The sequence below is a fragment of the Rhineura floridana genome, chromosome 18 (assembly GCF_030035675.1).
Source record: "Rhineura floridana isolate rRhiFlo1 chromosome 18, rRhiFlo1.hap2, whole genome shotgun sequence".
Taxonomy (NCBI): Eukaryota; Metazoa; Chordata; class Lepidosauria; order Squamata; family Rhineuridae; genus Rhineura; species Rhineura floridana.
This window is the reverse complement of record NC_084497.1, coordinates 14,336,112-14,360,894: the sequence shown is the minus strand read 5'-3', so window position 1 is coordinate 14,360,894 and position 24,783 is coordinate 14,336,112. Positions and strand designations below refer to the sequence as shown.

The window sequence follows — 24,783 nt, the reverse complement described above, 5'->3', positions numbered from 1 at the left end:
AACCCCCATTTTAGGATAGGAATCAGGATGCTTCTTCTGCAGTGAAGCCAGCTGTGACACCAGTAAGCATCACCCAACCCTCCCAACCCTAAAGACAGTGTGGAGGCTCACATGATGGGAGAATAGCCATCCCCTAGGTTTCATCTCAAGCATCTGGTACTTGGAGATAGGTTGCCTCTGGCTGTAGAGGCTCAATTGTGAGAAATCCTTGTGAGAAAGGATTGACTGTGGTCCATCACACATTGGACAAAGCTTGACTATTTAAGATGCTCTGGTAAGTTTTAACCTGGACTCATGAACACATTCATAACTTCATAAGCAGAGTCCTAGGAAAACACAGAAACCAAGGAAGATCCCTTATAATGGGTCATACCACTGGTCCACCTAGCTCAGTATTGTCTAAACTAACCGGTCATGACTGCCCTGAGTTTCAAGCAGAAGTCTTTTCTCAGCCCTGTCGGGAGAGACCAGGGATCCAGCCTGGGACCCGCATGCAAAGCAGATGTTCTGCCAGTATGCTACAGCTGTTACCAGAGCAAAGAAGATTGGCTCAGCATTCTGTTTCCAGCATTACCAAACTAGGTGCTTCCTGTCTTCATGATCACGTTACTGGAGCAAACATCTGTGGACAGGGTTTCGATTGTGTTTGTGTGTGTGTTGTTTTCTGTTTGTGTGTGTGTGTGTTTTGCACATCCATTACATGCTTCCTGTTTCTCCTTGCTGGTCTAGCTTTTATCAAAGGTTTCGGGAAATTACTACGGTGTTGCCTTCCCTGGTTTGATCGAAATCTTTTTTATATTAATAAAGTCAGGAGGTTTTAAGTCCCCCATCTGTTGTTGTCAGAGGGGCAGTTGCCCCGGGCCCCGCGCTTTGGGGGGCCCCGCTTGGCGATCTGCATATAAAAGCAGCAGCCACGTCCTCCGCACGGCGTAGAAACGAGACGGGAGGAACCGGTGCAGTGGCGGCCTTCTGACGGCCGCTGTAGCGAGCCAGGAAGGAGAAAACCTCACGAGAAACGCTAAGCGAGTCTACAACAAAGGCTGCAAAAAAGGGAGCCACAGCCGAAAAATACAAAGCCGCCGCCAACGAAGGCTGCAAAAAAGGGAGCCACAGCCGCAAGCTCCTAGCAGTCAAAATACAAAGCTTCTGCCACTGCCTGGAGGAAAGGATATATATAGAGAGAAATAATGGGGGGGGGCAACTATGCTTTTGCCCCGGGCCCCGCACATGCTAAGGGAGGGCCTGGTTGTTGTTTTTAAAGCAAGCTTATTAAAAAGAAAAAAATGAGAAAAATAAAAAGAGAAAAACCACCATCAGCGCATTAACAATGCAATTAGCCACAAGTCCCCATCTTAATCATTCATGTTGTGTGTTGATGATGCCCATCAGTCCATTTCCTTTTGAGCTTCATTCCTCACCTTTTTACATCCTGTAATAGATAGTGCTGCCTACGGCTATGCTACCCTAAACAAGCCCATCTCATCTGATCTCAGAAGCTAAGCAGGGTGAGGCCTGGTTAGTACTTGGATGGGAGACCACCTGGGAATACCGGGTGCCGTAGGCTTAGAGGAAGGCAATGGTCAACCACCTCTGAATACCCCTTACCATGAAAACCCGATGAATATATCCAAAAAGATTCATAGGGTCGCCATAAGTCATTATATGCATTCAGGTCAATTACAACAAATACAGTAGTGCCCCGCTTCTCGGCACCCCGCTTTATGGCGTTCCCCTAATGCAAGGGCGATCAGCTGGAGGGGGGGCTGGAGCTCCCTGCTCTACAGCCGATCTTCTCCTCCTCCGCACGATCAGCAGGTTAGGTTCCAGACCCGCGCGCTACAGCTGATCCACTTTTCAGCGGTTTTTGCTTTTCGGCGGGGTTCTGGAGCCTAACCTGCCGTATGAGTGGGGCCCTACTGTAGATAGTGCTTAGTTATTCTGTTTTTTTTTCTTTATCTAGAAAGGCTCGTTGAAGAACTTCAAACCTGTAGTAACTGACTTGTTTCATCTTTCAAAGTTACTGGGGGGATTCCTAAGTGGGAGTGGATTCCTGCCACCCAGGCCCTTATGGAACTTAGTCATGTCCATTAACTTCAGTGGGTTTACTTTGAGTTAGACTACCATCGGACACAACCCTGTGTATTTTAATTAATGTAAATCCCTTCCAATCTCAGTGGGTGTCTTTTACATTGTCTAAAATGGATTCCTTGACCCCCAACCATAATTTAGACTTCCACACACTTGTGGAAGGAAAAATGAACTTTGCATTTTCACCTAGCAGCTTTTCCACAAACGTTTGGGGGGTGATCCCGGTCCAATTTGTTCTCCACCCTTCCAAGCTATCAAACGAGCAGTCAGATGTTTTCCCCCAGTAAAATGGTCACAGAATCCTTCTCTTTTGCTCTCTTCTGTCTGGGAAGTCCACAAGCTGAGCATAAAGGCAATAGCCCTCCCCCACAGAAGCTGGTATTCAGTGGTACACTGTCCCTGAACTTGGAGGTTCCACATTGCCATCCCAGGCAAGAGCTGCTGATAGACCCAGGGCTGATGGGTCCCTTGGCCAAGTGCAGGAAGAGCAAATTGCCCCAAAGCAGTTTCTCAAATCAAGGAAATCCCTTGATAAAGAGACTGATTCTCGTTACATAGTGGGACAAGAGCCATTTGTGCACCTGTATTTTTTTTTTTGTCATGTTTGCTCTTCGCAAAGCTCCTTTTGGGAGTCTCCATTCCTACATCCTGCTGATCTTTAACATGGCAGCCGTGATGGGCAACAGCAGGCAGTGTGGTGCAATGGTTAGCGTAGGGATGAAGAACCTTTTCTGGCCTGAGGTTTACATTCCCTCATGGGCAGTTTTCTGGGGGCTGAATGCCAGAGGCAGAAATGGGTATAACTCTTGCCCTTTTGTACAGCAGGCTACTTCCAAGGCCCACAAGAGCCCGGGGTTTCTGCCCGCATCCTTCAGCCAGGCAAGCCATAGGCATCATCGCAGTTCAAAGACACATCCAAGCCAGGGAGAAGAACGTGAGGAGCAGGGCCAGTGAGGGGGGGCATTGCCTTGGAGAGTCCTGAGGGCCAGATAGTGAGACCGGGGGGAGTATTTGCCCCCCAGGCCTGAGGTTCACCACCCCCGAATTAGAGAATTAGACCAGGGCCTGCAAGACCAGTATTCAAATCCCTTCTAAGCATGAAGCTCACTGGGTGACCTTAGACCAGTCTTTCCTTGCTTTCTTTCAACCTAACCTACCTCACAGGGTTGTTGTAAGGATAAAAATAAATAATCTTCTTGGAGGAATGGTGGAGAATAAATGTAGTTGATAAGTGGGCTAGGTTTTATCAGGTTTGAAAGTTATTAGTTGTGATTGTAACCTTTCTGTATATGTTTTTATATTGAGTGTACTATATATTTTCTTACTGTAGGTCGCCCAGAGTGGCGGGTCAACCTGCAAGATGGGCGTCTAATAAATCTAATAAATAAATAAGTAAATAAATAATCAGGGGTGCTATGAGAAGTTAAAATGGCAGCTCCCAGACTCTCCCCCTCGCCCACTGGCACTTTCAGGAGTGCCATTTTAATTTCCCACAATGTCCCAGAATGATGTGGCATCACGAGCAGGGCCACCCCAAGACCTTTTGCAAGGGGAAGCAGCCGCCACTGTCCTAACTCCCCTGCCTCCGCCAACCAAGATGTATAATACCCAAGGCTGGCCAAATTATTTTGGCACCAGAGGCAGAAAAACCCACAAGCCCTTCTCCTCCCTGGCAGTAAAGATACAACAACCTATTCAGTGTCTAGCATTTCATTGCTCTTTCGCTGTGCCTGAATTCTGCTGCCTCGCTTTGTCTAATGGAGGAGCCAGTCCTGATCAGGAGTTGAATTAAAGCACGGTTAAGTTGGAGAGCAGGACAGATCTCACCCCAGTGATGGGTCCCAGCCCTGGTGGTGGGATCCAAGAATGTCTCAAGGATGCCACATGCTGATGCCAGGCCAGGATAGGCCTCGCCTGCTCCATGCATTTGCCTCATGGTCTCCTTTTATTTATTTTATTTATTTTATTTATTTATTTCATTTTTAAACCGCCCATAGCGAATAGCTCTCTGAGCTAGCGGCCATCGCGACATCCAGGATCCTTTATGGATTTCCACCCTAAGATTCCCTGCAATTGAAATGCAGCCAAATGTATCAACTGCAAATGCTGTAGGCAGCTGGCACTTTTTTGCTTGTTTTCTGCAGGGCCTTCCTCTTCTTTTATTGTCTGTATTTTTGTTCCTTCTCTTCTGTCTCCTGGTTTTGAGGACGCAGCTCTTTCCTGACCTTCCAGAGGTGGATCTCAGCTTGTTAAGAACACAGTGGTGATTCTCCTGGGCGTCTGGTGTGGCACTGTCTGAAGGTGGCAGCCCTTGGCTGGGTCAGAAGGCCTGAGTTTTTAAAATGTTCTCCTTCCTCGGAAGGATGCCTTGTCAGTGTGGCAAACCTGCTCGGGATGTAGGCAGAAATCTCTGTGCCCAAACAGCTGCTCTTGGTCAGAGAGTATGCAAGCTCAGAAATAATGGTGGATTTCTTTCGCTGTCTACAAATGTAAACACCAGGGGTAGCCAACCTGGCGCCCTCCTGATGCTGTTGGGCAACCAGCTCCCATACTCGCCACGGTTGGTGGTCAAAGATGGTGGGAGTTGCAGTGCAGCAACTTCTGGAGGGCACTGCAGTTGTGGTGAACACATTGGCACGTGCACATATCCCCGGTCAGGGAGACGGGGCCAACTTTTCAAAAGCAGGACCAGCGCTGCACCTGTATCCACCAACGGCAATTGCGGTTGCCAACTTTTTAATCTCCCTTGGCTCTTATGCCTATAACAGCTGCTTGATCTGCGAACACTACCAGGCCAGGTGGTGGTGGTTGTTTTTGGTCAGTTGGCAACCCTGCTTATTTATTTATTTATATACTGCCCCATAGCCGAAGCTCTCTGGGCGGTTTACAGCAGTTAATCTGTTGGCGAATCATTTCCTCCTCTGCCAATAAAACTCCATGACCCTTTTGTCTGGATATGTAGAAAAGCCCATTTCCAACATTCTGTCTACAGCTTAGAAAAGTTACTTTTTTAAAACTACAACTCCCATCAGCCCCAGCCAGCATGGCCACTAGATTGGGCTGATGGGAGTTGTAGTTCAAAAAAATAACTTTTCCAAGCTCTGACACACTTCAGAGTAGCCAGTCAACAGATCGTTATGTGTAGGGACCCAGGACGCAACCTCACGCAGAGTCAGACCGCTCTTCCATCTAACTGTCAGGATTGCCTTCACCGACTAGTAGCAACGCTCCAGGGCTTCAGACAGGGGTCTTTTCCAGCTCTCCCTGGGGATGCTGGGGAATTAACTGCAGTGGGGACCACTGTGTGCAAGGGGCATCCTTTCCCATTGAGGAAAATGCCACTTGTGCCTGCAGTTCTGCATTTGCACCCAGTTATCTGTGTTTTTGCCTGTTGGGTTTGTGGGGTGATAGTTTAGGGCACCCTTCCTCAGTCTGGGACTCTCCGGATGTCGCTGGGAGCAGAGGAATCAGCCTTCTACTGAGTCAGACCACTGGTTCATCCAGCTCAGTTCTGTGTACGCTTCAGGCAGGAGTCTCTCCCAGCCCTGCCTGGCGATGCCATTGGACCTGGGACCTTCTCCTTGCCCCTCCCCAACTCCCATCAGCCCTTGTACCCAGCATCACCTGTAGTCTTGCAGCATCCAGAGATGTTCCCCACCCCTGTAGTAAAGCATTGGCGGGCCTGCCTCGGATCTGCTGCATACAACTCCATTCATATTTGCACGTGGCCGGAGTTAACTTGTTTTCTTCCCCATCTGATCATGAGCCCTGTGTGGGTCTGAAGCATGCATACTCTGCCACCAACAGAGGATGGCGGCTTAGTCAAGATGACGCCTTTGCCGGGTGCCCCTGTTTTTCATTAGAGGCTGGCCAGGAGAGGAGAAGGGCCCAGGTTTGCGATATCGGCGGCGGTTACTTTGTGGTTGTCTAGTTGGTCTTTTGGACAGGAAGGTAGGCCTGTTACCCGAGGGCGATTCCCTTTAACGCCTGCCTGGGGCGTCCACAGATCCCCCCGTCAGGCAGCATCATGCTGTCCATGGCGTACAGTGGGAGCCTCCGCAGCATCGTCAGTCGGTGCCACTCGGAGTGGGGGCTGCATCAGATCCAGCAGACGGACACGGTGGAACTGCAGAGGCTCAGGGATGTCCGGGTGGCAGCTCAGGCCAGGATCAGGGAGGAATTCCTCCGGATGCACGGGCTGTCCCTGGACGACTGCACGGCACAAAAGACCGGCATGAAGTATAGGTAAGCAAACGCGTCATTCTCCAGGGAGCCAGCAGAGCAGGGGTGGAGGAACCTTCTTCTGGCTGAGAGCCACATTCCCATCCAGGGCAGTCTCCTGGGGGCCACATGTCAGTGGTGGGCAGGGCCAAAGTGGGCGAAGGAATGGTTGTAGGTATGAGTGAGCGGCTTCCATGGATTGGGATGGGAAAGGAGAGATCCCAGGGAATGGTCAAGGGCTGAGGAGGGAGCAACAGCTAGTGTGGAGGGCGCGGGGAGGTGAGAAGAATGTTAAGGGGCTATTTGGCCCATGGGGGTGGAGGTAAAATGCACGTGCAAGACCCATGTGCTAGCCTTTCGCCCTCCTCATTCTGCTTTGCCTTCCATCAGACCACTCTGATTTGGGGGGGGGGGATTTCCTAGCACTCCATATTTTATTAGCCTTCCGCATAAAATGAAAGGGCCCTATCCTGCAGGTTCCCCACACCTGATCTTGATGGACTTCCATTCTGATTCACTGAGGTTCTTCATTTCCCCTTTTTCAATGCATGCTTCACACACCAGGGAAATGCTAAGGAATCTGGAGGCAGCATTTAGTCTGGATCAGTCCACTCAGGGATAGACTTAAGTTGCAGAAGTTAAACGTGAGGGTGCGATCGTAGCATCTTGGTCGACAACAGAAACTCCCCGCCTGCGCGTTTTGCATCTCGGCAGTGGGCTGCCATCAAAGGGCCACTAGGTGGCAGCCTCTTCCTCCATACACATCAGCACGTGGTGTGATTGAATGTATAGTGGCCAACCGTATCCTTCAGATGGTCTCTCAGTCACATGGAGCTGTTTATCCTGCAGGACTGCAAGAACAGCATCTCTCCAAAAAAAGATTGCGTGTGTGCAGGGGAGAGCCAGTTCCTCAGGTCCTGCCTGATCATCAATCAATCATCAGTCAATTAGAATGTTCCCCCTTGTTGGAGCGCAGCCATTCCATAGCTGGTCATACAGGCAGGGTCAGCTAAAACGAAAAGAAACCAAGGTGGCCTCTTGCGCTGGTATTAAGTTAGAGAGCATGGACACCCGACACGGTGCCCTCTGGATGCTGTGAACCACAATGCACAGCAGTCCCAATAGACAGGGGTGGTGGTAGTTGAAGTCCGAAGTACATTGGCTTTGAGGCAGACTTAGCAAGATTCAGGAGGCCCCTGATTAGATCTCTCACTAAGGTGTGGGGCACAACTGGATCAGGGCCCTGGCAGTGGGATGGGTGTGCAGATAGCAGCAATTTTGGTGGGCTGCTTAGATTGGGGGAAACTGCCTGGGTGGGAAGTGTAAGAACTGAGGACGTGGGATTGCTCAGGTTTTCAGAAATGTGTAATGTACGTGGGGGGGGGGGAGGAAGGACCTTGACTGTAGAGATCTGTTTGTGTGAATACTATGAGGGCTACTCCTACTGAAAGGGAAGTGTCAAATATGGGATCCTCTCATATTGATTGCTCTGTGACAACTGCAATTAGAATAAATTATGCAAAGCGAGGAAAGCTATGCACGCGTTTATCATTTGGGCATTCACAGTGCTTTCTTGATGAAAAATCTAGATTTCCTGGGTGCAAAATAATTGCAACTTTTAAAAGTGTGGAATGCATGGTTCATGTGACCTAGCACCACAGTGGCACAGGGAGAAAGGGTTAATTAACCATCCTCATACTTTGTTATCTCCCACCCACCCCCAGCAGATAGATAGATAGATAGATAGATAGATAGATAGATAGATAGATAGATAGATAGATATAGATAGATAGATAGATAGATTTGTACAATTGGGAGGTGCCTCTAAGACCATCGAGTCCAACCCCCTGCTCAGTGCAGGAATCCAACTTAAAGCACACCGGACAGATGGTTGTCCAGCTGCCTCTTGAAGGCCTCCAGTATCGGAGAGCCCACCACCTCCTCCGGTCATTGGTTCCATTGTCATACCTCTCTAAGAGTTAGGAAGTATTTCCTGATCTTCATTCAAAATCTGGCTTCCTTCATCTTGAGCCCATTATTCTGTGTTCTGCACTCTGGGATGATCGAGAAGAGATCCTGGCCCTTCTCTGTGTGGCAAGCAATCTTTCAAGTACTTGAAGAGTGCTAATGTATCTCCCCTCAGTCATCTCTCCTCAAGGCTAAACATGTCCAGTTCTTTCAGTCTTTCCTCTTAAGGCTTTGTTTCCAGCCCCTTGATCATCCTCATTTGCCCTCCTCTGAATCCGTTCCAGTTTGTCTGCATCCTTCTTAAAATGCAGGGTCCAGAACTAGATGCAGTACTTAAGATAAGGCCTAACCAGTGCCGAACAGAGGGGAACTAATACTTCACACAGTTTGAAAACTATACTTCTGTTAATGCAGCATTAACAGCATTTGACTTTTTTGCAGCCATATCACACTGTTGGCTCATGTTCAGCTGTGATCAGCAACAATTCCAAGATCCTTCTCACATGTTATATTGCTGAGCCAAGAATCCCCCATCTTATAACTGTGCATTTGGTTTCTTTTTCCTAGGTGTAGAACTTTGCACTTATCCCTGCTAAATTTCATTCTGTTGTTTTCAGCCCAGTGCTCCAGCCTATCAAGATCCCTTTGAAGTTTGTTTCTGTCTTCCAGGGTATTAGCTAACCCTCCCAATTTTGTATCATCCACAAATTGAATAGGCGTTCCCTGCACCTCCTCATCCAAGTCATTAATAAAAATGTTGAAGAGCACTGGGTCTTTTGGAAAGTTACACTTTTTAAAAAATGCTTCTAGCTTGAATTTTCTGTGAGTGGAACTTGGTCTCGAGAGCAGGCACTGCAGTTACCTCAGATGTTTTTGTGCTGCGCCTCAGACAGACGTCTCCCATCGAGCTTATTATGGGTAGCACGATAGCATCCTTAAATAGAAAGGGCCGAAGGACTGCTCCTACTTTAGTTATTAAAGATCCAAGATAAACTATGGCTGCTTGTTAACAAAGCTTTCCGCCTTCTACCCATCTGGATCAGAGATCTTGTTCAGCAAGGCCCTTTGTTATTAATGGCAAGGTGAGTAAAGAATCAGCCAGGGCCTGAATAGAATTGGGGGTTTTGTGGGCAAACAAATCATCTTTCTTTTTCCCTGTCTTTGAAGGTTTATCTGTCCTGCTGTGAGAGGGGTAGATGAGCTTCCTCGGATGCAAAGCATCTTATCAGGCCTGTATGTGTGCTGGGCATTGGGTGGATTTTTTTGTGCACTTTGGTAATTTGTGTCTTACGAGGTTCTAGTCCTCATGAGTGGGGAGAATGGCTAAAACATATTTCTGGTGGCATCATGACCCACCGCCCATAACCTTGCCCTGTGCGACAGAGGGCTCAGAGAAGAGTAAGGCTCCATTCTTGAGGGACAAACTGCCAGGACTTTCTTCAAAACCCTGCTAGCTAGAGGACAGCTCTACCATCCTCCTCTGATTCAGAGTAGGAGCCTCCCAGGGTACCGTTGTCTCCTCAACCCTGCAGGAAACCAAAGGTTGCAAAATAAGGCCAGCCAGCTCCTCGGGGGAGGCAGAGTTTACTGCACTACAGGTCCAGTCGGCATGTATAAGGCTTCAGTTGAATCCAAGAAGTTGCAGAGACAACAGCTAGTGACATTGCTTCAGCAGGATCTCGGGCGCTCTCCAAGGTCCTGCAGGCTCTAGGCACCTTGGAGGCTTCCTGTGGATTCCTGACTGAGATTTGGAGTCCAATGATGTCTGGAGGACACTGCATTGGCTGCCCCTGACTTGATGGGCCAGGCTTTCCCTGTGAGCGTTGCCCACTCTCAAAAACAGGACCCATGGGATCTCCTGTACCAACATGGCATTCAGCAGGAATTGGAGTAGTTGTGTGCATGGGGGTGAGGGTTTCTTAGAAATGACCCATCCTTCCTGTGATCGCCCGGGAGGCTGGTCCTTGGGACTGCTCTGGACAGTGCCTGCCATCAACACACTTCCAGCTGTAAGCTCTACTGTCTCCAAGCTCTATGCACATGGGCTCCTGCTGGGAGAAAGGGTGGGATATAAATCTAATAAATAAAGTAAATAATAAATAAAATAAGCACATGGGTGGTGCCCGTTGCACTGCAACAAAAATGCTCCTTTTTATCCTTGTATTGTGGCTACTTATATTTCTTGATCCCTTTCCCTTGATTTCTCTCCTTGCTTCTGCCAAAAAGTGAGTCAAAGTGCTTGTAACTGAATGGGCAACACACTCCCCCCCCCCACTGCTGCTTCCTCCTTCTGCTCCTTCCACAGGTATCTCTGCATTGCACTGCAGATTGTAAGTGCCTCAGGGCAGGGCCCTAGTGTTTTTTATTGTTATTCTGTAAACCAGCATGCACCTGGGCTCCTGCTGGGAGGAAATTAAATAATAAATAAATAATAAAATTACTAACTAATAATTTGTAAGTGCATTGCTGAACTTTGGATCCCCTGGTTCATCCTGCTTCTGGCTCTCCAACCCTGGAGGCATCCAAGAGGCAGCTGGAGAGCCAGGATGTTTTAAGTTGGATTCCTGCATTGAGCAAGGGGTTGGACTTGATGGCCTTATAGGCCCCTTCCAACTGTACGATTCTATGACTCCTACTCAAAACTTACTGTTCCTATTTGTAAAAAATGTTTTGCATGTCTCCACCACCAGCACCCGTGCACCCTCCAGCCGCACTTCCTGATAGCAAAACCTTTCGTGAGGGCAGGGACGCCAAATGCCAGACTCTCCCTGGGATGCAAAGATTTCAAAGCTGTGTCATTTCCGTCCTTGGGCGCCCATGTCGGGGAGGGATTGTTCAGCAAGCCATCATCCTGTAGGCTAGCACCGGTGATATTTCCCCCCCCCCTTGGCCATGTGCGAGAGAAACCTGAGAGGAAGAATGCCCCGCCGAGCCAGCGGATCGACTTCGGAGGACAAGAGCAGCTGGCGTTCCATGAATATTGCATGCCATTCCAGACCCTGGCGTAGAGGGACCATGAATATTTCAAGCGACTCTGTTTATTCGTTTTGACAGATCGAAGAATGTTTAGGAGAGTGTTGAGTTACTCTCAGCCTAATAAGGGCTGATATATTATTAATTTCTCTCTGAACTTGCAAAGTCAGGCAGGGAGCTGGAAGCTCATCAAGACCATCCCCAGTGGCAAAGCAAAATCCAGAGGCTAGTGGTGGTCCTCCCCACCCCCACAAAAAAGGGGTGCAGCTCAACATTCACTTTGGTGGGGGGAACTAATGGACCCAGACTGGAAGAGTTCAGATGGGGTGGGGGTGAATTCCAGGGCATGTGTACAACCTCCCGAACCACTAGATCAATAATATGTTTTTAAAGATGCTTTGGTTTAGTATATTTGAAAGTCTTTTGTTCTTAAGATGTTTTAGAGGTTTAGCGTTTTTGTTTGCCGCCCTGGGCTCCTTCTGGGGAAAAGGGTGGGATATAAATTTAATAAATAGATAAATTACATTCCATGTCACTGCATGGGGGATATCCCAAGCAGAAAATATCTGGTCCAAACCTGAACCCAAAGAGCTGCCTTCTCATTTTTATTATTAATGTTATTTGATTGATTACCCAAAGGTCCAAAGCAGGCTACAACAATCTAAAATACAACATTAAAAGCAGTTTGAAACAAATTGCAATCACAAGAATAAGGTGGGCCTTAAAAATATACATTTCAAGTGTTAAAGGACAGGCAGCTTCCTGTTTTCTGAAGGGGGGTTTTATTTAGCAAAAAGGGAAAGGCTGGAGTGAAGCAAGTTCTATTAGCAGCAAAGTTCCTGACACTTCTGCATCCACTTTGCATGCAGAAAGTCCCCAATGCAATCCACAACATGTCCACTTAATATTTATTCATTTATATTTTATAACTATATTTATATTTTATAACTATATTTGTATACCACTATTTCATTTAAAAACTCAAAGTGGTTTACAGCAAATTAAAAAAGACCTTTCAGGGTTATAGAGTTTTATTACAAGCATTAACAACAGCAGCAACATATCCAAAAATTATTGCCACAGTAGCAGGTAAAAACAACATCAGCAGAACCCTGCAACAGAACAGCTCTCAGAGGAGGTTGCCCATTGTGCGTCTGCATGAGTTACTGCTTTGAGCATGCTTCATTCCAGTCAGCCTCAGATGGGGGATTGGTAATTCCATGTCATGCACTCTCACTACAGAAGTGATACGGCATATGTCAACCTCAGAGGAGGCTGCCTGTTGCAACTCTGCAGGAATCATGCCCAGAACTGACTCTTAAAGAAATGGGGGGGATAGGAAGAAGAACTGGGAAATTCTCACTGTTATGATTCTTAATTATAACCAGAGCTTGGAAAAGTTACTTTTTTTGAACTACAACTCCCATCAGCCCCAGCCAGCATGGCCACTGGATTGGGCTGATGGGAGTTGTAGTTCAAAAAAGTAACTTTTCCAAGCTCTTATATCCTACCTTTTCTGTCAGTTGCTCAAGGTGGTTCATGTGGCTCCTTCCCCCCCCCAACACACATTTTATCCCCACAACAACTCTGTGAGGTAGGTTTAGGCTAAGAGATCAGAGAGTTTTGCAGTTGGATGTCAATTTCAACTTCATTCTCCCCAGCACTCTAGCCTTTGTGCCACGTTTGCTGTACTTGGGTGTAAGGGGGAAGTGTACTTGCAATTTTATTTTATTTTTAAGTGTGCATCTGCTATCAGAAACTTGGGCAATACTGATCAAAAGCTTCTTAAAACAACAACAGCAACCAATGAGATGCTGACTTCTCCAGGCAACACCATGAACTGTGGACTCCCAGGCTAGGGTGCACTCCCAAACATAGGAAGCTGCCTCATTCCGAGTCAGGCACTGCTCTGTCTAGCCCAGTATCGTCTGCCCAGACTGGCAGTGGCTCTCCTGGGTGTCAGGCAGGAACATTGCAAGCCCTGACTGGAGATCCTGAGGGTGCCTCTAGCCACAGCCCTTCCCAGAGCAAGGCTGCATCTCAAACACCCAAAGAAAGCTGGACTCCGTTTGTGCACAATGGGGGCAGGGTTGGCAGGCTGATAAACTATGAAGCAGGGAAGGCAATCCTGATCCAAGGTTGGAAATCCTCGTGACTAATGATGCAGCTGGATCAAAACCGAAAGGAAGCCCAGAGGCTGATGCGCACAGATGTGAAAGGAGAGTCTGGAGTTGTACGACGCACACAATAGGAACATGGAACGTGAGAAGCATGAACCAGGGAAATTGAAGTTAGAAATTGTCAAGCAAGAAATGGAACGTCTCATCATTACAATACTTGGCGTGAGTGAACTAAAATGGAGGGGAATGGGACATTTTCAATCAGGCAACTACAAAATATTTTATGCAGGATATGAGAAATCAAGAAGAAACGGGGTTGCTTTAATAGTGAGAAGTGATGTAGCAAAAGCAATTAGGAGCTACAACGCAAGGTCTGAGCGAGTGATATCAATGAGATTAAACCGGAAACCTATTAACATAACCATCATCCAAGTCTACGCTGCAACATCAAACACAGAAGAAGAAGGACTGGAGAGATTTTACGCAGAAGTACAGGAGGAAATTGATCACACACCAAAACAAGATATGATGATAATCATGGGGGACTGGAATGCAAAAGTAGGGAACAGAGAAGAACTAGGAATTGTGGGGAAATGGGGCTTCTTGCAAACACATCTTTTGAGCAACCGAAAAGATGACTGTACACGTGGACATCAACAAATGGTCAATATAGGAATCAAGTTGATTATATAATTGGTAGCAGAAGATGGAGAAGTTCCATACTTTCTACGAAAACAAGACCAGGAGCAGACTGCGGTACAGATCGTGAACTGGTCATATCGAAAATCGGAGTAAAACTAAAGAAGAACAACAAAGCAATCATAATGCCAAAATACAATTTAAATAACATCCCAGAAGAATATGAACATCAAATAAGGAACAGGTTTGAGGCTTTAAACTTAGTTGACAGAGAACCAGAAGAACTATGGACTGAAGTCAGAGACGTGATCAGGGAAGAATGCAAAAAGACAATACCTCTAGTTAAAAAGAGAGAAGGACCTCAATGGATGACTGAAGAAACTCTTAAAATGGTTAAAGAGAGAAGGAAAGCAAAAGCAAAAGGAGACAAAAACATGGTCAGAATCCTAAATGCAACTATACAGCGACTAGTACGTTGGGACAAAGAAAACTATTACAATAGTTATTGTACAGAAATAGAAGAGGACAACAAAAAAGTAGGACAAGAGCCCTATTCCAAAAGATTAGAGAAATTAAAGGAAAATTTAAGGAGTAGGGTTACCAAGAGTAACCAAAAGACAAATAATTGGGTGTTAGAACACATTAAACCAGAACTGTCACTAGAAGCTAAACTGATGAAACTGAGGTTATCATACTTTGGAGGCATAATGATTCACTAGAAAAGACCATAATGCTGGGAAAAACAGAAGGGAGTAGAAAAAGAGGAAGGCCAAACAAGAGATGGATTGATTCCATAAAGGAAGCCGCAGACCTGAACTTACAAGATCTAAACAGGGTGGTTCATGACAGATGCTCTTGGAGGTTGCTGATTCATAGGGTCGCCAGAAGTTGTGATCGACTTGAAGGCACATAACAACCAAACCTTACCACACATACTATAATTATGTCACCTTCATTTCTTTTTAAACTTGTTACCGCTGCTGCCAAAATCAGTGGGGTGTTAGGGGGTGGCAGAAAAATTTGCTTGGAGAGGTGGGGAGGCAGAACAAGCAACCAGGCTGGGCTTACCCATCCACGCGCTAAAAGACCACTGCAGAGGGAGACTGCTGTCTGCATGCAAGCCTCCAAATCCAAATGCTTCACACGTCACCCCTGTGGGCCAATACACACCGTACGTGACAGCAGTACCGGCTGTTGGCTCCATGTCAGTGGGGCAGAATTCGCTCTGGTTTCAGTCCAAACTTTCAAGGAGCTGTTCAAGGTGCTTTCAGCCGCATTAATTTTCAGCCACAATCATTATAAGCACCAATGATTTACAATAGTCCGGAATCTCATCTGGAAAAATCTGGAAGGTTATCACTGGCAGAGCTGGTCTTAGGGGGTGACCCATTACATCTGCAATGAATGGAACTATCTGAGACCAATACGTGGAGATCACAGGGCAGTCCCACCACATAAGTTTAAGAATGGCGTTCCAACACATATGTGACACTTCCAACAGTTGAAATGATTAACAGCCTGCATTTTATTTAAGCATTCTGGTGTCAGGTACCATCTTAGAATTAGTTTATACAGAGATTCATGAATTGATAAAGAAAGCTCGTTTTGATCGATCCTCAGATTTTTTTATCACATCTCTTCTGAGATGTCTCTCTCCCACCTTTTCTTCAAGATAGGTTCCTCAGTTTTCAGATCCAGCAATCTTTTATAATTTACTGACAGCCCCTTCTTCTAGTGCCTTCTCCCAGTTAGTAATGCCCTTAAGACTCAACCTTGGGCCTAGTACATTTGCTATGGATAAACTTTCAAGCCTGTGCCTTTGCACAGTGATACCATTGGACTCCATATTATACCAGAGACGTAATGGGTTGCATCTGGCATACTTTACCACTTTGCTAAGGCCATTCCCACTTATTTCTTAGACTTTGCAGAAACAGACCTCACACTCCAAATATGAACTTCACATCTTTTGGTTTGGAGCCCCTAGCAGACTTGGGACTGCCGTAGCTCAGTGGTAGAGCACAGAAAAGGTCCCAAGTTGAGTCCCACACATCTCCAAGTAAGGCTGGGAGAGATCCCTGCCTGAAGCCCTGGAGCGATGTTGCCAGTCGCTGCAGACACTGATCTGCTAGATGGACCAATTCATCTGACTTGGGAGAAGGGCAGTTTCCTATGTTCCCATGTAACCCTTGGGCTAACGTCACAGATGGGGATGAAATTCAGTTCAGTCCATATTTAAGATTTGCAATTCCTGAAACAACATGAGAAGTCAGACACAGCCATCTGTCGAAATTGGCCGTTACCCAAATTCCGCGATGGAGCTCTCCAACCAAACAACTTTTACAAGAATGCATATATTAGACGAAAGTGTGCATGAAAATGAATATATTAGTGAAGTCACAGGCAAAAATGCATCGTATTAGGAGAAATTGCTTGCAAAGATGTGTACATTAGTTAAAACTGCACACAAAAAAATGTGTTGATTAGGAGACATTTGCACCAGTATACTGAAGAATTTGCACTAAAATGCTGAATTTAAGGTTGGAAAAATGGGGAACTGAGAGAAGCAAAGCTAACAGATCCTTTCATCCCTAGTTAATGCATTCCGTTTGGATTTTCCCCGTGGCTAATGAAAGATTCCAAGTCTTCCTTTCTTGTGATTCTGTTTGAAAGAGGCTGCTTGGCAGGGAACACTGTGAGGTGATGGGATCTCCCTCGTTTTGTAGCGCTGGCTGGCTAAAATGTGCAGGAGTGGGGAGGGGGAACCGGCCAAGGAGCAGATGGGAGGGTTGACCGCAGGGCGAGGGTGTCTGGAGGTGGGGAATGCTTTCGTAGTCGGGCGGTAGCATGCTGAACTAGGAAGCAGCTGTGCCCGACCATGGCATTTGTGCCAAAGGACTGACTCCGAATAAAAGTCTTCATCCCTTTGTTGCCAAGGAATGGCCAAACTGGGTTCTCTGCACGGTTCGTTGACCTCTTGACAGACTTTGGACTCTCAGCAAAATCAAAGGAAGCCTAGTCGCGCCTGCTTCATTGCTTCTGAAACCCAGTACCGCATCCAGCAGGCGAGTAGACTGACTCTGAGATCTGAAAGAGAGCAAATGAGAGTCCCTCCCCATCTCTCGCCTCCCCCCCCCCTGCTCTGAATCAGGATGACTCTCAAGAGAGATTTGCTCCTCCTGGATCCATCAAAGTCTCAGTAACGCAGCTCCTGGGTCCCAGGAGACGTGCAGCAGAGGAATCATCCTCCCAGGAGATGACAGTTGTGGATCCCAATTTAAACTGAAATCCAGCACCGAGGATCCCTCACCTGCAGAAGCTCCCAGAGGGATGTCCAAAGCCTCCCCACAGCCAAACTAAGAAACCGAGTCAGAAAAAGAGGAAGGGGGATGGCTGCAATTTAAATGCCAGTCAACCTGAACCTCTTGTCTTTTGATGCTCGCGGATGGGCTGATGGCTGTTGGGTTCATTTTTTGCCCTTTTTTTGTTTTGTTCTGGAAGACTATCCTGTTGTTCCGAGCAGCTGTGCCGGGGAAATCCAAGTCTTGGGGAGAAGGTTTCTGCGGGAGACTTTCTTCCTCTGTTGACATACCCCAGAGGAGAACAGGTGACGAAGCATTGGGGGTGAAGACAAGGGGCGCCACTAAGTCCAGGAGGAGATACCAGCAGAGTGCAGCATGCAAGTGTCGTTCGTATGCTCAGACCACAACATCAAGAGCCGGACCGCAGAGGACCGACTCAACCGGCAGAATGCCAATAGCCCCAGCATGCGAGGCCGGTTCCGGACCGTGGCGATGGTTGCCCGCAGCTTGGGGCAGCTCTCCACGCATAACGCCCCATCCTCCAGCGACTCCAGCGTGAAACAGCCTGGCATGAAATACAGGTATGAGGAGAAGGGACACCCTGTGCACCCTGGAAGAGAGAAGGCTGCGCTGGGTGTTCCTGGGAAGGCCAAACTATGTGCCACATTAAGCATGTGCTTTTAAAGGGGGGGTTACAGCAAAAAGAGGTCTGTGGTCTCAATCAGATCAGCGGTGCAGGATGGAGTCGGATTCTCTCATCTGAAAATGGCAATTTCAGATACCACCTTCAGGGGCAAATAGCTGCTTTGGTGGGATGATTTCCGGGAGTTTCTTCCCTGTCATGTGCCAGACTGGGCCTCCGGGGCTGCTTTTACTGTTAAAAAAGGGAGAAGGGACAGTGACCAGTTGTAAGTATTCTTAAATGCACAGGCATAATGGAACATGGTTTTTTGCTTTCACTTTAAAAAGCAAAGCAAGTTTCTATCCCTCATGGCTGTGAAAGTAGGTTTAGGAATGTTCAGAGACTGCCTTTTGCGACATCAGATTATTGCTCATAGGAACATAGGAAACGGCTTTCTACTGAGTGAGACCATTGGTCCATCTAGATCAATGCTGTCTACACTGACTGGCAGCAACTCTTCAGGGTCTCAGACAGGGAACATTCCCAGCCCTGCCTGGATTGAACTTGGGGCGTTCTACATGCAAAGCAGGTGCTCTGCCATGGAGCTACGGCCCTTCTGAAAATCCTTCTCGATCCAGGTCAGTATTGTATGCACTGACTGGCAGGGTTTCAGAGAAGTGCATTTCCCAGCCCTGCTCACAGAGGCCAGGGACTGGACCTGGGAGCTTTTGCGTGTGAAGCAGCCACTCTGCGTCTAAGCTATAAGCAGAATTCAACTTTTCTTTGCAGAATTTGGCGCTTCCCTTGCTTGTAGATTGGCAACTGTGAGGCCACTTGGTGGGACTCTGTGGAAGGGGCTGACTTGGCCCTGCTGGTCCCTGATGCGCAGCCTTCCAGGGGCTCCCCCCTGTGCCGCCTTTTAGCAACTCAAGTGCGTACTCAAGTCAGAGATCTCCTTGGGAAAGACCCTTTCTTCCTGAGACACTCGAGGGTAAGAACTGCCCACTCCAGTTTCCATAGCATCTACTGGCCCCTGCCTGGGTTGTCCTGGGGAAAGCAACGTAAGCTATGCATGTGACGGTGATGTGACTTACCTATTTATTTATTTGATTTATATCCCGCCCTTCCTCCCAGCAGGAGTGACTTGCATCCTTGTACCCTCTTCTCCTTTAACCATGCCTATTCTGCTCAAGAGAGCCAGTGTGATGTAGTGGTTAAGGTGTTGGACTAGGACCTGGGAGACCAGGGTTCGAATCCCCACACAGCCATGGGGCTCACGGGGTGACCTTGGGCCAGTCACTGCCTCTCAGCCTTAGAGGGAGGCAATGGTAAACCCCCTCTGAATACCGCTTGCCAGGAAAACCCTCTTCATAGGGTCGCCATAAGTAGGGATCAACTTGAAGGCAGTCAGTTCTGCTCATCTGGAAGCATCTGCCTTTTTATGCAAATGCAAGTTAAGCCCTGTTATTTCAGAGTGTACACAGAGTGCCTTAAAGGCTGCGCATCTCTGCCTTAGAATTAAGGATCAGAGGGCTTCCTTGTAGTGATTCCACATAGCCCTGTGCTCCACGCCTTTCTGCTTAGGAATTAAGCACTGCCTCCCCACACCTCTCAGGATTTGTGGGGCGGGGTGGGGGAAATGTTTAATGTTTAGACCTTATATGGGAATTCTTGTGCCACCACAAAACTTTGCACTGATACTCCGAATCTAACTGTGGGCAGTTTGGTGTCCATAGGAAGCACTTCAGTGGCATTCTTGCCACTGAATCTATGACATTCTTTGGCTTGGATACGTTCTGGTTTGTTTTCCAAATTTCCATATCAGAAAAGAGAAAAACCACAGCTGTGACAGCTCCAGAGCAAAATCAGATGCGAGTGAAAATTATAGGAAGCACACCCGTGGACTGGGTCCTGTGGTGTTTGTAATGTAGCAAGCTTCTGAGTGGTACATCACTCTTTTCCCTCAGGAGGAAAGAGTCTGCCCAAGAAGATCTTCTACATTGCTCATGTGCTGACCTCCCTATCAACTAACACAAAGAGGATAAAGATGAGTTTCTGTGGCTCAAAAACTAGACCAGTTGCTTTGACAGGGTAATGAGGAGGAGAAGACTCCTGTGTAGCTTGAAAGCTTGCTGTCCTCACAGCACCATTGGTCCAGCGAAAAGGACCATTGTGGGTCCAGTACATGATCTGTGGGTGGGTGGGTGGCCATGGTATGAATGTGCTATCCACAGTGATAACTTTCACATTAGGCTCATCAACCTCATTAGGGGAGGGTTTTAGTGGCAGACTACATGCTCATGAGACCCTGAAGGGCCATGCTATCCATGATGTTCAAAGATTCAAACTGTGGGAGAGGCACTGGATTTCTCATTGCTAGTTGGGCATTTTTGTTTTAGGAGCAGGGGTGGGAGACATCAGCTGTTGCTGGACTGCACCTCCCATTGTTCCCAGAGATGAGAGGAGTGGGAGTCCAGCAGCCGCAGATGTTTCCTTCCCACCTGGACTGGAGACATGATGTTGCTTCCACTGTGGGAGGTTCTGAGTTTGAATTCTGGACAAGCCCTTCTTGAATTGCTGGCAGGGGTGGGATGGGGCAAGCCTTGCAGAAGTCATTGAGAGAACTGGAGGCACAACTGAGAAAGATTCTTGCCCGAGACACTAGACACCAACTCTCAGTCGGCCTAGACAGAACCGGGTGAGTTGTCCGATTGCAAGCTCAGTGGAGCTGGGTCTTTCCTCTTTGGGATCACTGTCCAATACAGTTGTTGCTCTTTATTGCATCTAGAGATAGTTTAGTGGTCTGGCTCAGTTGAAGGAAGGTTCAGGCACTGGTTTCTGGGGCATCTTCTAAATATCTCATTATGTGAATAATGTTCCAGGGATCCCATCTTTCACTGCCTGGAAGGAAGGATATTTGGATGCTGTTCCTTGCGGTTTATTTATAATTTATAACTTGCCCTTCTTCCCCAAAGTCAGCCCAGGGCAGTAATAAAAGTGCATAAAAACAATTACAAAACAACTCTCTTTATATATTATAGATAGCAGATGATACCAGCAGTAAAAATATTAAACAAAATCTTCATAAAGCTCTCATCCAAAGGCCTGGACAAATAGAGAAGTCTTAACACTTTTCCTGAATGCAGTTAAGGAGGGCAAGTGGCTGATTTCTCTTGGGAGGGAATTCCATAGCCAGGGTGCCATAACCAAGAGTGCCCTGTCTCAAATTGGGAAGCTTGACCCCTCCGTCAGGAGGATGTTGCCCGCATGTTGCCAAATCATTCCTTGTTCCTCTCACTGAGCTACCCCCTGTGATGTGATGTACAAACCCAGCATCCGTTCATCCACTTGTACGAGATTTTTTTTAAAAAAAATCCTGTCAGTTTGAACACAGACCTAGCTAAGCCCATTCTGCTAGTACAAATTAACAGAGGCAAAATAATAGGATTCCATGACCATTTAAGGGTGAAGAACTCTGCAATCATGGGCATGCTGACTTGGGCATAAACTCTATTGGAAACAATAATTTATTCTGAGTTGACGTGTATAGGATCGCCCTGTGAGAACTGAGAGCTGTTTTGGTTCCTTGGAAGGTGAGTGGAGAATAAACTGGGCCAAGGTGATCCTCTCAAAAATTGAAGAAATTTTGCTAGGTGAAAAACATAAGATCGCTGCCATCAAACAGAAACATGTTTTATCTTTCCGAGAGCATCCATCGTGATTTCTACAACTATTTCATTTTGAACTTCGACAGATTGTTGTACGTATCTTTTCGTCTGCACAGTCCCTTAATACAGAGTAACTCAACAAAGTTCAGGGATGTTTTTCCCTTTACAGAAGTCTGTCCTTTTGTGCCAGTATAGGAGTAGTTTGGGTCAAGGAATTCATTTCAGTCAGTGTAAAGCAGGGATGGCTTGCTCGCATTTAGGGGCCTGGTCGTTTCCCACCACCTCCAAGCAAATGATTCTCTTCCCTGCCCCCCAAGATCTCACCAGTTTTAGCAACGGCATTTACAAAATTAAAGTAGACCCAAAAGCTGTGGTGGGCAGAGTCCAGCACCCTGGTGGGGATTAGGGTTGCCAGGTCAGAAGATTTCAGGGGCAGGCCTTAGTGATGTCACAAGGACAAGCCTGAGTGATGCCACGGGGGGGTAGTGATGTCGTTAAGCATGAAACTAAGCATCAACCACAGTTGCGTGGAGCATACAATTCAAAGAAAAACATGTCTCTGATTGGAAATTAAGATTGAGATCTTCGCTAAAAGATGGAGCCTGGGTACGGAGCATTTAATATACTTGCTTCTGGCAAAAAGAGTTTAAGTGCCCTGAGGTCAGGCCAGTCACCAGAAGGCCATTGTAGGAAGAAAGGAGCCTAGTGTTGTGAAGAAGCTGGATGGGAGCATTCAGGAGTAAAGATGGATACCCCTGAAGGCTGCAGTTCTAAACACATTTACTAAGCCCCATAGAACTTAATAGGAGTTACTTCTCAGTAGATATAGTTTGGATTGTGTTGTCGGTAAAGCTTGACTAGGGTTCCTCTGCAAAGACATTCATATCCAAGCCGGATTGGCAACCCCCTGCCTGGAATGCCCTGCCCCTATCTTTTAACATGGCTGCTCCAAACCTCTTTACAGACTTGACCCTTCACTTAAGAAAGAGGTCTGAGAAATGAGTAAGAGTAAGGAGATTCTCTACCCTTTTCTGTCTACCTTGTGGTAGCCAACAATTGCAGCCACACTTCCCAGTATGTGAATTCTCTTTTACCACTATTGGGCAAGAAACAAACCATCATACAACCAACAAGATGCATCATCAGTGGATTTAAGGGGGTTGAGCTGAGTGCATGGAACCACTGCTGTTGCATCTCTGGATGTAAGGCAGTGAGGTTAAAGGTAAATGAAATTCAAACAGAAAAAGAAAAGCAAAAGACAGTGATGATTTCGTAAATGCAATACCATACCAACAACAACAAGATTCCTATGAGTAAGGCAGAAAACTCAGCATCCCACAGCCAGTTCAGGATTCCTAACCAAAAACCAAAACTAAAAAAATCCTGGAAGCCAGTCAGCCATGGTCACTGAAATCCCCATGCAGCACAATCTGACCTGGGGTCTGCAGTTAGTGCAGAATGCTGTGGCACAATTGGTGACATGGGTGAGACCATATTGGCACCTAATACCTCTGCTCTGAAATCTGCACTGGTCGCTGATTTGCTACCAGGCCAAGTTCAAGGTGTGCTTTCCATGTTACAGGTGCCATATAGTACTTGTTCTGTCCTTATAAGAAATCAGTCCTTTAGTGTGGCGGCATCTACACTTTGGAACTCTCTGCCTATTGACATTAGCCAGATGCCTTCATAGTACTCTTTTCAGCACCTGCTAAAAACATTTTTGTTTAGGCAAGCCTACCCAGGCATGTAGAAACTATTATGTTTTAATCTATTTTTAACTCATTGTTGATTTTATTGTTTTGAATGTTTTTAAATACCTGTCCTTAACTGTTTTGCCAATAATTGTATTGTTTTAATTCTTTCTGTAAACCACTTTGAGATTTTTTGCAATAAAGCGGTATATAAATGTTGTAAATAAAATAAAATCCACTTTTAGGAACAAAGGAATCTGCCTTATAGCGATTCAGACCATTTGGTGCCATCTAGCTGAGTACTGATGACCTGGACTAGCATCGGCTCTCCAGGATTCCAGGCAATAATCTCTTCCAGAAATTGAATTTTGGACCTTTTCATGCAAAGCATATGGCCTACCACTGAGCTACAACCTCCCCGTTTAAAAGAAATATCTTTAAAAATTGTTCTTTGCAATTCACTAATGAATGCAAACCATACCTAGTGCAGATCCACACTATTTAAAGCAACACATATTTGAAGCACATTAATCACACCACAGAATCATGGGAACTGTAGTTTGTTAAGGGTGGTGGAAACTATAACTGTGATGGGGAAACTACACTTCCCAGGATTCTTTAGAGGAAGTCATGCTCTTTAAATGCAAGTTGAATGTGCTTTAAACTTATTGTGTGGATCTACTTCACAAACTTTGCCTGCGTGTAAATTTTTTAAATTATTTTTTAAAATGGAGATGAGCTATAAAGTTGACTGGGTGACCATGGGCTACTCACCATCTCTCAGCCTAATCTGCCTCTCAGGATGACAACAACAGAGGGGAACCATGACCACCCCAAGGAAGAAGGGCACATTAAAATGTAGAGGAAGTAATCATGTACAACCATAGTGTGAAATCAGATACTTATTGGGACATAGTATGAAGAAATATTTATATAAGCATGACTGTCAAAGATGTTTATTATTTATGCAACCTGTCAAGATATTTATAGTGCAATCCTATGTTTGTTTACTCAGAAACAAGTTTTTATTAATTTATTATTTGATATATATCCTGCCCTTCCTCCCAGCAGTAGCCCAGGGCAGTAAACAGAAACACTAAAAACACTTTAAAACATCATGAAAACAGACCTTAAAATGAGAGAACTAGAAAAGGTCCTCAGATGCAAAGATGTATCGCTGAATAGTAAAGTCAGGATCATTCAGACCATGGTATTCCCGATCTCTATGTATGGATGTGAAAGTTGGACAGACAAAAAGGTGGATAAGAGAAAAATCAACTCCTTTGAAATGTGGTGCTGGAGGAGAGCTTTGCGGATACCATGGACTGCGAAAAAGACAAATAATTGGGTGTTAGAACAAATTAAACCAGAACTATGACTAGAAGCTAAAATGATGAAACTGAGGTGATCATACTTTGGACACATAATGAGAAGACATGATTCACTAGAAAAGACAATGATGCTGGGAAAAACAGAAGGGAGTAGAAAAAG

The 24,783-nt window shown here is 46.4% G+C and overlaps 1 protein-coding gene and 1 pseudogene across 8 annotated transcripts in view; both read left to right on the top strand.

Moving 5' to 3' along the window:
* The window catches only part of KCNAB2 (potassium voltage-gated channel subfamily A regulatory beta subunit 2), a 137,329-nt gene that overhangs the window by 73,795 nt on the left and 38,751 nt on the right, over positions 1-24,783 (top strand). The window contains exon 1 of one of the 8 annotated variants that reach the window (XM_061600958.1): positions 17,293-17,892. The exons of the other annotated variants lie outside the window; for them this stretch is intronic. Coding sequence (XP_061456942.1) covers positions 17,687-17,892 — 206 coding nt within the window. The 5' untranslated portion in view covers positions 17,293-17,686. Of the gene's footprint in view, positions 1-17,292; positions 17,893-24,783 lie in introns of those variants that run through there. 8 annotated transcript variants of the gene reach the window in all.
* Positions 1,447-1,564, top strand: LOC133373032 (5S ribosomal RNA; annotated as a pseudogene).